The sequence below is a fragment of the Acartia tonsa genome, chromosome 7, assembly GCF_053477335.1.
Source record: "Acartia tonsa isolate MP-2025a chromosome 7, ASM5347733v1, whole genome shotgun sequence".
Lineage (NCBI taxonomy): Eukaryota > Metazoa > Arthropoda > Copepoda > Calanoida > Acartiidae > Acartia > Acartia tonsa.
The window spans coordinates 21,401,286-21,414,163 of record NC_137266.1 but is presented as its reverse complement, the minus strand read 5'-3'; the positions used below and the strand labels follow the sequence as shown (position 1 = coordinate 21,414,163).

Here is a 12,878-nt window from a genome sequence, read left to right as displayed (position 1 = left end):
AAAAAATTCTATTATTCTCTAAGATTAAGTTAGAATGTTAGGAGGATTTTTCAATAATCAGAGATGAAAATCAGTCCAGTAGTTACTGAGATCTTTAACTTATTAGACAGAAATCTATACATTCCAACTTAATTAACATAAAAATGTAATTTATGTTATATTTATATGAGTTTTAAACCAAAAATATGAAAGTTTTAGGACAGCTTTTGATAAAAAAAATATTGTTTTATTTTTGTAGTCACATTGTGCTACAAGCAGGAAAGACAGAATAATATTTCCAATGGATTAGAACCGGTTTTCGGCCATTCTGAAAAATCATGTATAGCATCGTATTACAGACAATTTTCCGATAAATCAAAATATAAATCATAAAATTAGTACTCGTTTTGTTAGACCTTGCCCCCAGCTCCTCGGGGACAACAAACTTATTATTTTTATTTTAATATCTGCGGAAAGCAGTCTATTATGATTACTATTCATCTATTGGCAGTAAAAAAAAGTAATGATAAAGAAAAGAAAAAATGACAAATTTTCGCGGCAGCCTAGGCGCTTGCTCAGTGAACCGGAATCAACGTATTATTTTGCAAACATATCCACCAGTCATTTTATATCTGTGTTTTCCCACATGAGCATTACTTAACACACGCTCAGATATGAAGGTATAATATATATACATACATAGTACTATGTAAGAATATAGTGATTCATAATAATATCATATATCATAATTATAATCATATATAGTATACACATAGTGACAAGTTTTAAATTTACATATTACAACAAGAATGAAATAGTTTAGTGGCTTCTTTGAAAGCGAAGATATGTTTATGGTGTGTTTTTAGGCCATTTGTCGCCTTTTGTGTTTGAAGTATAACTAACATAAATATGAATAATTAATTAAAGCATACAATATTTAAACCCAATTAAAAATTAACGAAAAATAGAGATGGTTAATAGAAAAACAAATATTTGGGATTGTTTTAGGATATTTTTCTATTTCCCTCTTTGAATACAGATTTAATAAATGCTAGGAGAGAAACATCTAATTCTATTATAAAAAGTAGCAAATTCTGAACTGATTGGTTCCATTCCATTTTAAAAGGGAAGCTTTACATAGGTTTTAGGCTATTTGATTTTTAGATTAAGTGTTGTTAGGCTTTTGGTTATTTTCTTCTGATCCCATCCCCTTCGAATACGGAGCCTTTAGATGCTAGAGGCGCAACCGATAATTTTAAGAAAAAGTAAAGTGGCAACACATTTATTTTTTAAAGATTTTGGGTCTTAAGGAAAAAATATTACAAAACACTCAATATTATTGCAAATTTCAATATTAGATACATACAAATAAAATTAATCTTAATCCAATTTTTCTCCAATCATATAAAACTTTTGAAACTTTTTTTGAAGGCTTTATAAATTGAGGATAAATAGTCTTATTTCTAAACGTTTCCAAATATAAAACGCATAATACTGTTAAATTATGTAATGATTTTTTGTTTGTGTGCGTGAGTGTTTGTGTTTGTGTGTGTGTGTGTGTGTGTGTGTGTGTGTGTGTGTTAGTGGGTGTGCAAAATATAGATTTGGCAGATGTAAGACTTGCAATTTCTATATCGACCATTCAGATGGTGTAATTATAGACCAATCAGAAACATATTTTTTAGTAACAAAGCTACTCTGTAAATTACTGCATCTGTAAGTCTGTCCTCCTGTTCTTATGTCTGTAATGCTAGTTTTTTTTAACCTTTTTTAACTTTATGTATTATAATATAGCAAATGAATTAATATTTTTGAGCTAATTGATTATATAGGCACTGCCTCAACAAAAAGTAAATAATTCTTATTGAAGACATTATATGTTCAGAAAGATTTGAAATTTAATCATGTTAACCATGAATACCTAAATTGTCAAAATTAGTGAAAATTAACTTATACAGTGTGTTTTTTTTTATGAGAACTTTTTTGAAAGCAATTTTACCCCACTTATAGTTATCAGAATTTAATGATTAATGACTTATTTTCTTCGTTTTTTAAGGGAAATTATGAAACAACCAAAAAAAATTATAGTTTTTGTTGAAAAAGTACAGTAAAGTTGAAAATTAAAAACTTAGGTGTCAACATCTAAAAATGGTTTTAGCGCATTTTTCTTATGCTCAAATATTCTACCTTTTGCAAGAATGGCTGCAAAACGCTTCAAAGTTGAGATATAGAGCTATAAATTTATACAGATACTATTGGGGACATGTACTAGAATAGGTCAAAGTTTGAAGGCCATATCTCAATCAGGGAGAAAGTACTGGCCCCCCAAAGTCGACTACTGAAAATCCAATTTTGAGCATAAGAAAAATGCGCTAAAACCATTTTTAGATGTTGTCACCTAAGTTTTTAATTTTCAACTTTACTGTACTTTTTCAACAAAAACTGTAATTTTAATTGATTGTTTCATAATTTCCCTTAAAAAACGAAGAAAATAAGCCATTAATCATTAAATTCTGATGACTATAAGTGGGGTAAAATTGCTTTCAAAAAAGTTCTCATAAAAAAAACACACTGTATTTATCTACATAAAAATATGTGTTGCTAATAGGTTTTATGGAAAAAAACAAGGACGGTTACGTCCAGGAGTAGCATACCTAGATGGAAAGTGGCGCATGGTCTTCATGGGGACTAAGGATACTTATTTTACAACAGATTTTGACTTGTAATGTCCCAGTTAACACACTCTAACCAAACAGCTGGTGTTTGAGTGCATTCCGTAAGGCCATCCCTATTATTTTTTTTTATTAATTATAAACATATTGAAGGAAAAGTAATAAAGATTTAACAACCCTATTATCACCGATATAGAGAAGACAGATAGACAGATAAAAACACTTATAGAGTAGCTTCGTTACTGAAAAATGATATTTACATCATTTCGCCAACGGCAGAATGAGTATTGGCTGTTTCCTACTTAAGGTCAGCTAAAAATGAAAATTTATCAATGCAAGTTAACTCTATATAATAAAACTGATCATTTGCATGACTTTCTAAAATTAATCTCATTCACTAACGCAGATCATAGAATTGCATTACTACGTCATAAAATGCAGTACCGCAGCAATATGTAAGTTAACCTTTTCTAAAAGTTTCTTTTAATTTTAACTATTTTAACAATTAATATGATATAATTTGCCTATAAACATAGTTTATATACTGATAATCTATCCCTAATCAATGCCACATTAACGTTGTGTAGCTGTTAAGAACAAGTTCGAATTCTCCATGCAGACTGACTAGCAAACATGAAATTTACAGAACCGTGCTGCTATAGTTTATTTACTTTAGATAAATCATTAAGTTTAGCAAACAGACTTTGCACACTTTTTCAATTTATAACTAAAGTAAACGTTTGTTCCACCAAACAAAATGACTCTTTAATTGACACAAAAGTCATCTTTTGTCCCATTGATTCTTAATATAGGTTTATGAAATGGTTAATTTATAAAATTTTGTCTATTTTATCCAATAATTAACCGTAATGGGTTATCGCCGCCAGTTTAACGTTGAATATAAGGGTCTCCTTTAAACCATGAGCATTTTTTTTGCTTTTTAATCATTTTTACAGTTTCCCATATAGAAAGATTTAGCCACCCCCCCCCCCCCCCCTTAGAGTAATCATTAGAAAACCTTCTTCCTATTACATGAACAAAATTTATGAAATGTAAATATTTTTGGATCAATCATATTATTTATATTAACCGAATATCTTTATTGCAATTTATTTATGTTTATTGTTTAATGTTTATATGTCAGTTGTTGCATATTCTGAATCAGAAACCAAAATTATTCAGAAATGGAATTACCAATCAATTAATAATCTTTTTTTATCAAGTTAATATTTGTGTATCTCATACCAAGAATTAATGATTAATGTCTTTGCTTTGTGTTGTACAATAATATTTCTATTACAGATGATTGATTACTTATTTCTTGAAATTAGAATATTTTCATTAATCTACAATAAAAGTTTATTTACCTTCTTGGAAGCGAAGCATCTCTATAAGAATTTCTGCAGCTGCTCTGTAAATGTATTTGTCCGTTTGTCTATCTGAAAATCTGTATCTGCTGTTTATGAACTGATTCAATATATATTTTAAAATATATATTGAATACAAGAGGTCATCGAAAGTTTATTCATCTTCAAAACTTTGTACCTTGAGGATAAAGTTAAATCGAGAAAGTCGCTCAAAGTGACGTCATAAAAATGAGAGAGATGAGAGGGGTTCAGTGGGAAAGAAACCCCCTAAAAAAGAGATAGAAAATCACTCATTTTTATGACATTACTTTGAGCGACTTTCTCCATTTACGATAAAAGGTTGTAAACCTGGCAAATAACATTTGGGGAAGTTTTATAATATTCTATTTGATTCCTCTTTTTCTCTATCTCCTCCTTTCTAACTCTCTCCTTCTTTCTCGTCTTTTTTTCTCTTTTTCTCACTCTTTCTGTCATTCTTTAATTATAACTTATTTTTCCAACACAGCATTGCGACAATTTGACATAATCCTGTGTTGTTTTTAATTGACAGCACTTGGAAACTAAGAAAAATTGCGTCCTTGTTATTTAACCGAATTGCATAATAATTATAACGAAGAATAATTGACTAGACTTGTTGTAAACAGTTAACCTGATACACAATTTAAATTATAAGTAGGAGCAACGCTACTCTATAAATTGAAATATCCGTCTGTCCGTCTGTATGTCCGTCTGAAACGTTTTGAGGGCTCAACTCCTTTTATGATAGATGCCGGAAATTTTCAGGAATTAAGTAAGTTCACATTTTTCATATTTTCGCCAAGTTTCATTAAAATTGGAGTGCTAGATCAATTCCTAGATTTTCCCATAAAACATAGACTGCTGAAATTTTCAGGGATTTAATAAGTTCAAAATCTTTTTATGACACTGCTCTATAGTTCATTTTTTCCGGATAATTTTTGAGCTTCGCTCTTATGGATGTCATCCTTGTTTTTTTAGAAATTAATTTCTTCAATATTTAATCACGTTTATTTGTTCAATTATCGTATACTAATTATTAAAAGCATAGCTTTTATAATTTTATTCTGTGTCCGCACGTCTGTACGTAACATTATAGAGTCGTCCTATTAATTTTAAACCCTGCCAGATAATTTCTGGAAAGGAATCTTTTAAAAAAAAAAAAACATAAAAACAATGATTACCAAAGATTCTATTTTAAACATTTTTATAGTAATTCCTAAGACAATTAGGTCAATATATTTTAAAGTTAGAATGTTTTTTAACCTATCTTTAAAAGAAATACACTATTCTAAGACATGAAGATATATTTTTCGATTTTAGGAATCATTTTCAATTCATTTTGTCTTTTGTAGAAGTGAATCAAGCAATATTAGCTTGGTCGTTTTAGGTCGATTACATTCTATAAAGCTGAATAGATTAACACGTTAAAAAATGTAATAGTGGTTTTTCTTTTTTCTCCTTAAATTATGTTGCCTCGTCGTTATATTTTTTAAAGACTATGGCTGCTTTTTTATCAACTAACTTTTTATGACTTTTTTTTTATTACTGGTAGCTAGGCCCCCAGATGTCTCTTCGGCAACATAATGGTGGGAGGGAGTCAACTCTCCATCTTTCAATTTAGTACCCTTCTCCAAAATAGTTAAAAAACCTCTCCAGGATATATGATAAGCTACACTGTAGAGGAGAACCATATCTGTACAACGGTTAGCAAGATCCTTCTTGACAGACAAACACACTGACACATATCCTGTTACTTTTATATAAGGATTATATTTGATGATTAAACTTCTATTTCCAATTGTTGTGTTCTATCGTCTTGCTTATTGTAATATCTAAGTAAAGAACTGTATTGCAGAAAAGCTTTGCTAACTCACGTGCATAAATGTAATGATATGATACATACAAAACTAATTAAACTTTTCTTATAATCCTATCCATGATACATAAAAAGAAGATTCAATTAATCTAACTCATCTTGAATCTACAAACTCAATCTTTGAAACTAGGAAGCCATATAATTTTTACAGAAACAAATAAAATTTAATAGCAAAAAGATATATAAAAGGACATCCCAGGGGAGAAAATAGTTCCCCTCCCCCATAAAAAAAAACTTTTAAACCACTCAACAACAAAATTTTGGCGCTTCGTAACATAGTAAAATAGGTATTTTTTTAATTTCACACCCAAAATATGCGTTTTTATACCTGTATCCCCCCCTAAAAAAATAGATGGATGGACCCCCTTGAAGAAGAACAAAACCTAAATGAAATCAAGTAATATTTATTCACTGGTTTGGTTCCGGTAGAAAAAAAACATCTATGCGCTAGGAAAATTCAAAATGTCTTGGCTGAACTCTTGTAGTAATTAAAAAAATTCTGACACCCGTGGTTTCAAAATCTGAATAAAAAGCTAATTAAGAGTTGAATAAAGAGCTACCTAGCATGACTATAAAATTATTATTTCTAGTTATTTTTGATAGCGAAGCTACTCTATATATATTTTCTTGTATGTATGTCATTCTGTTAGTAATGTCTGATTTTTTATTACTAAGACTTCATTAATTGTAATCTACAGAAGGGGTGATTTTGTGTATCAACATTGGAGATTACATTAATTTATCGGACATTGTCTTATCCCTTCAGATTCCTGGTGTTTACTGCTGTGAAATATTAACAATAAAGTTTTGCTTTTGTGTTTAAATATCATTCTTGATTTGCGTATTACTTTAATTACAAACGACGTGCGACACTAAACTCGTAAGGTTAGTATAATGATATCATTGAAAAACAAGAAAATTAAAATCCATAAGCTTTAGCTTGAACAACCATTGGGAAATGCCTTTCTTATCAATATATATTAAAGTATATTTAAAAAGTTATTAAAGTATATTTAAAAAGTATTCAGGCATTTGTTTAATTATGCCCCCCCCCCCCCCCCCCCATGATAATAGGATTATTTATTTTAGGACTGAATTATGATTTATTATTAGTGTGGAGACGGACACACTATAAATATAGAACTGGTTAAATCATTACTTAGAAAGGATGGTTGCCTTAAGAATAATTATTAGTAGTAGCGCAGCTGCTCTATAATCATAGAATGTCTTTACACTGTCGATAAGTTCTTTCGAAAAAGAATTTTACAAATTATATTCTAAGCAGCAATTTTAGTGGGGGGGGGGGGGGTTGTAAAAATGCATAAAACCATTCCAGGACCAGTAGACAGTAGGTTTATTTCCTGATGAAAACAAATAAGGTGAATTGTTAGCGAAGTCTTCACGAACGGACAGTTAGACATCCTTCTACTTTGTATAATGGATTTACTTATTATCATTTGGATACAATAATAAAAAAATTTATCTTTTTTACTGTATGGCACTTTTCTGACAATAATTGTTCTGGACATAATTGTGCTTGTTATGTATTATTGAAGTCTGTATGAATTATGATTAAGTACGCGATTATTCGATCATGAAATATTCTCTCTTTGTTTTGTTATAAAGTTATCAAACAAAACAACATAAAAGAAATTAGCTGATCTTAAGAAGCGGTGCTACTCTATAACACCCATCTTACAGTCCTTATACTAGAATTTGAAGGTATTCCTTATTTTATCGGCTGCTAATGAATATAGATGTCTTATATTTCTTGTAATTATTAATATTCCCAGGTTTATTGGAAAAAAATTGCTTTTCAACAAGAACTAATCAGCTTGACCACTTTTGTCAAATACGAAAGTTCAAAAAAATACCTAATTATAGCTGTTTATTTGATTTATTTATTGCAATTTTTGGGAAAACACTGTTTAGCTAAATAAAACAAAGTTCTACGTATTTTTACTCGCAAAAAATGCGCAATCAACTAAAGTATTTCATGTTAAAAAATAAAGCAATTAAATAATTAGAAAAAATTTCTTTTACAAATAATTACACCCAATTATTGTAAAAATATTAACAAATTTTGTGTTTGGTTTTTGCTTGAATTTTTCTAACTTAATGTAATAGAACCGTAATTTAAGCAAAAACTCTTCAAGGGTGTTAAATTTATCCAAAAGCTAGCTATATGTTTATATATAGTTCTAGCACCCTGTATATTTATATTTAGATATTACTGGGTGTACCATTTATCCTACAGCTAGCTATATGTGTCTCTATAGTTCTAGCACCCTGTATATTTATATTTAGATATTACTGGGTGTCTCATTTATCCTGCAGCTAGCTATATGTGTCTCTATAGTTCTAGCACCCTGTATATTTATATTTAGATATTACTGGGTGTCCCATTTATCCTACAGCTAGCTATATGTGTCTCTATAGTTCTAGCACCCTGTATATTTATATTTAGATATTACTGGGTGTACCATTTATCCTACAGCTAGCTATATGTGTCTCTATAGTTCTAGCACCCTGTATATTTATATTTAGATATTACTGGGTGTACCATTTATCCTACAGCTAGCTATATGTGTCTCTATAGTTCTAGCACCCTGTATATTTATATTTAGATATTACTGGGTGTCTCATTTATCCTGCAGCTAGCTATATGTGTCTCTATAGTTCTAGCACCCTGTATATTTATATTTAGATATTACTGGGTGTCCCATTTATCCTACAGCTAGCTATATGTGTCTCTATAGTTCTAGCACCCTGTATATTTATATTTAGATATTACTGGGTGCCCATTTATCCTGCAGCTAGCTATATGTGTCTCTATAGTTCTAGCACCCTGTATATTTATATTTAGATATAACTGGGTGTCCCATTTATCCTACAGCTAGCTATATGTGTCTCTATAGTTCTAGCACCCTGTATATTTATATTTAGATACTACTGGGTGTCCTATTTATCCTACAGCTAGCTATATGTGTCTCTATAGTTCTAGCACCCTGTATATTTATATATAGATATTACTGGGTGTACTATTTATCCTACTCCAGCTATATGTGTCTCTATAGTTCTAGCACCCTGTATATTTATATTTAGATATTACTGGGTGTACTATTTATCCTACAGCTAGCTATATGTGTCTCTATAGTTCTAGCACCCTGTATATTTATATTTAGATATTACTGGGTGTACCATTTATACTACAGCTAGCTAAATGTGTCTCTATAGTTCTAGCACCCTGTATATTTATATATTACTGGGTGTCCTATTTATCCTACAGCTAGCTATATGTGTCTCTATAGTGCTAGCACCCTGTAAATTTATATTTAGATATTACTGGGTGTCCTATTTATCCTACTGCTAGCTGTATGTGTCTCTATAGTTCTAGCACCCTGTATATTTATATTTAGATATTACTGGGTGTACCATTTATACTACAGCTAGCTAAATGTGTCTCTATAGTTCTAGCACCCTGTATATTTATATATTACTGGGTGTCCTATTTATCCTACAGCTAGCTATATGTGTCTCTATAGTTCTAGTACCCTGTATATTTATATTCAAATATTACTGGGTGTTCAATTAATCCTACAGCTAGCTTTATTTGTCTCTATAGTTCTAGCACCCTGTATATTTATATTTAGATATTACTGGGTGTCCCATTTATCCTGCAGCTAGCTTCATGTGCCACAGTGTCCCCATATTCTCAGTATAACTCAGGTATATTATTATTCTCTACCTTTATTATTGTCAGTGATGATAAACAAAATGACCCCTGAATGGCTGAATGGGCTTAAATGTTTAGACACAATAAGTTTAAATTAACTTACCTAGATTTAATATAGTACCGAGGTTTTTAAGCCAATGAATGAGAGATCTTGTGTATAAATCTTTGGTTACCTGCATAATTTACAGTCCGAAATCCTCTCCTTCCCTAGTTTTCTTCTTTTGATGCTTAAGATCTCTACAACAGTATTTTTTGTAAATGCTTAGTTCATTTTTTAATATAGAATATTTCTTTTGACATTTTTAAAGATGTGTAGCATCTATATAAGTGTCCGCCTAACTCACTGACTGACTGACCCTTTAAACTGCTTTTCCCTTTCTATTTGAAATTGTGTAATATATAACAATTTCTTCACATTACCTCTTTGATTTTCTTTAAAATATCAAAATTATAAATTAATGCACTGTGCGTTCTTTTCTTTTTGCACAAAAAAAATTATTGTATACTTGTTTTATGTAATGTTAGCGCAGCTACTCTATAATATAATTACTTAGATGAGTCAACAGATTCTTCACGAGGAGAAAACTACAGCAAACAGCATCTCTCTTTCCCACATCCTATACCAAGTAAGTTTTGTTCCAAGAGTAAACTAGTACACTTTATTACACTAGTTCCCAAAGTTTTATAATAACGTTTTCTTATTCGTTGGCTTAACAACTTAGGGAAATTTTATTGAATTTGATTGGTTGATTTATTAAGTTGATCGTCCAAGCGTTTCAGCAATTAATTGTAATCTACCGAAGGAGTAATTTTGTTTATCATCATCGTGTACATCAATGTATCAGCCATTGTCTTATCCCTTTAGATCCCTGGGTATGTGTCATTCTAGAAAACTGTCTGAAAGCAAGAATTTTTAAATTCTAATAATACCAGGGACTAGACATTGGACGATAAATTGAAGAAGACTCCCAATCCTGATAAACAACATTTTTGGTTGAAAAGTTCGGACAACCTAATAAATATTTCACTAAAAAGTGACCAAGTTTTTTAAGTTAACGATTGAGAAAACGCTAAAATCTTTGGGGGCAGTACAACTTAAAGCCAAATGTTCCCTCCATAATTGTACGCGCGTTTTTTTTAGCATTGCAGCATAATCGAGTTTTGTCTACTTCAGATTATTGATTTTGGTTCAAATCATGAGCAATATTATGATGTTCAGCCAACTGTAGCCTTAACAGATTAAATTTTTTCAGTCCATGCAGCCGGGTATGGATATCACCACATAAACCACGCCGCATTATTTGGATATCCGCAGCCGTCCTTTGGCTTCCATGCACCCGCTCCTTTCTTTCCACATCCATTTGCAGGTATATTTGTTAAAAGATTCACTGAGAACCAAATAAATAGACAAATCAGAATTGTCAAATTAGCGAATTCACTATATTTTTGATAATTGTACTTTAAAATATAGATGTATCTTTAGGTTGCTAGTTTCCATTGTTAATTGGCTAAAAACTAACGCCAATGAAGCACAAGATCTCAAAAACCAAAAAGATATGCAAATCCAAAGAAAATCAATGGGAAAAAGATTTTTTTGCGCTTTTTTCCTATTTTAAAGAATGATTCTGATAAATTTATAATTTTTTAATGAATTCATGTATTAATTATAATATTTTGTTTTTTACTATAAATTTCCAGAAGCCTTTTGGCAGTTTAAATCTATTAAATAATTGACTAATGTATTTAGGAGGTCATTTTGGCCACGGGGGACACGGCCACTATGGGGATTCCAACCATGAACACGAGGGCTATCCAAATATTCCAAAACAGGACAGTTCAGAATTTTAAAAATTTAAAACAATATCAATAAATTTTTGATAATTGAAATGTGAATATATAACATCCTAATTCCTGGTGAGTGTGTCTGTTTGTAAGTGTATGGCCATTAATAGCTAAGAAACCACTTTACCAATAGCTACACAATATTCATTGAAGCTTTGTTACATGTATTATGTAAGCTCTTTGTTTCTTAATAAAGCAAAATCTAGTTACTTGATGTAAAATCAAATCAAACATGGACGACAACATCCATAAAAGCGAAGCTCTAAAATCAAACGGTAGAACCAACGAACATGAACACTTGTATAGTGTCCAAATTTAATAAGCAAAATATTAATTTAAAGGTATTATACCTTGTTGTCATAGCAATCAAAATTTCAACAGTAAGAGTTGTTACGCTCTTAACATTGAACTGTTACAGGAATCATCATCCATAGTTTAAAATTAATAGGACAGTTCTAAGATGCCTAATTTAACAAAAAGAGTTAACCGTTACCTACGGACGCACAAACCTAATTTTAGAAAAGCTTCGCTTTAAAAATTGGACTATGATATAAAAAAGGTATAAAAAAAATAGAGAAATGAAATAATGAAAATCTGACTGTTTGTCCAGAACTGCACCGTAGAGGAAAAGATACAAGAGGCAGAATTTTGTGTTCCAGGAATAGAAATAACTAAATATTCAATGACAAAAAAAACAAAAAATGATTTCTTCAAAAGCATCATTAAAAAAAATGACGTGTATTTACCTTTTTTTAAGTGAGTAAAAGTGAGAAAATTAACATTTGATAAATATGGTAATGACAAATCTTTTGATAGATAAAGAAGACTTGAAAAAATGATTAAATCATAAAAAGAAAAGGAAGGAAAAAAGGTAAAATGATGCATTGAAAATTATAAGACTTTTTTTAAAATGCTGTCAGGCACAACTCATTACAATTAGACAAAATCGTGCAATTAAATGGTTTGTTGTCTGCCATAATTGGGGCCTACATTTATCAACAGTATACAAGTATATTATTTAGAGTAGACAAACAAACCATAATTGTAGAGTAAAAAAGTTATATTTATATTGTGTAAATCAGGACTTGAAACTGTTTGTAAACCAGTGAGCGTTGATATCAAAATTATTGTGGATCAAGATCTTTGTCAGGAATAATATTGTTACAATCTGCTTAATTTGGGTTTTATTAGTGTTTTCTTTATTTTATAAATCTCATTTTAACGAATGACCACTGAACATCTGCTTACTAATCACTAGTCTGTATAATTTGTTGAGCTTCGCTACTTATCCTTTTTGTTTTACTCTTGAATATAAAAAGACTTTTAAAAGGGATGACTCTTTCTGTGGCCATTTCCCAGAACAGTTAGAACTTCCATTCAAAGGTTCT

The 12,878-nt window shown here is 30.4% G+C and overlaps 1 protein-coding gene across 1 annotated transcript; it reads left to right on the top strand.

The window, feature by feature from the left end:
• The first annotated feature begins 586 nt into the window (after nt 1–586).
• On the top strand, nt 587–11,496 carry LOC145324446 (uncharacterized). The gene is made up of 5 exons (XM_080167033.1): nt 587–659; nt 9,566–9,641; nt 10,203–10,274; nt 10,902–11,015; nt 11,396–11,496. Exons 1-5 carry the CDS (start codon nt 654–656, stop codon nt 11,494–11,496), a joined length of 369 nt encoding a protein of 122 aa, XP_080023159.1. The 5' UTR covers nt 587–653.
• Nucleotides 11,497–12,878: the final 1,382 nt, after the last annotated feature.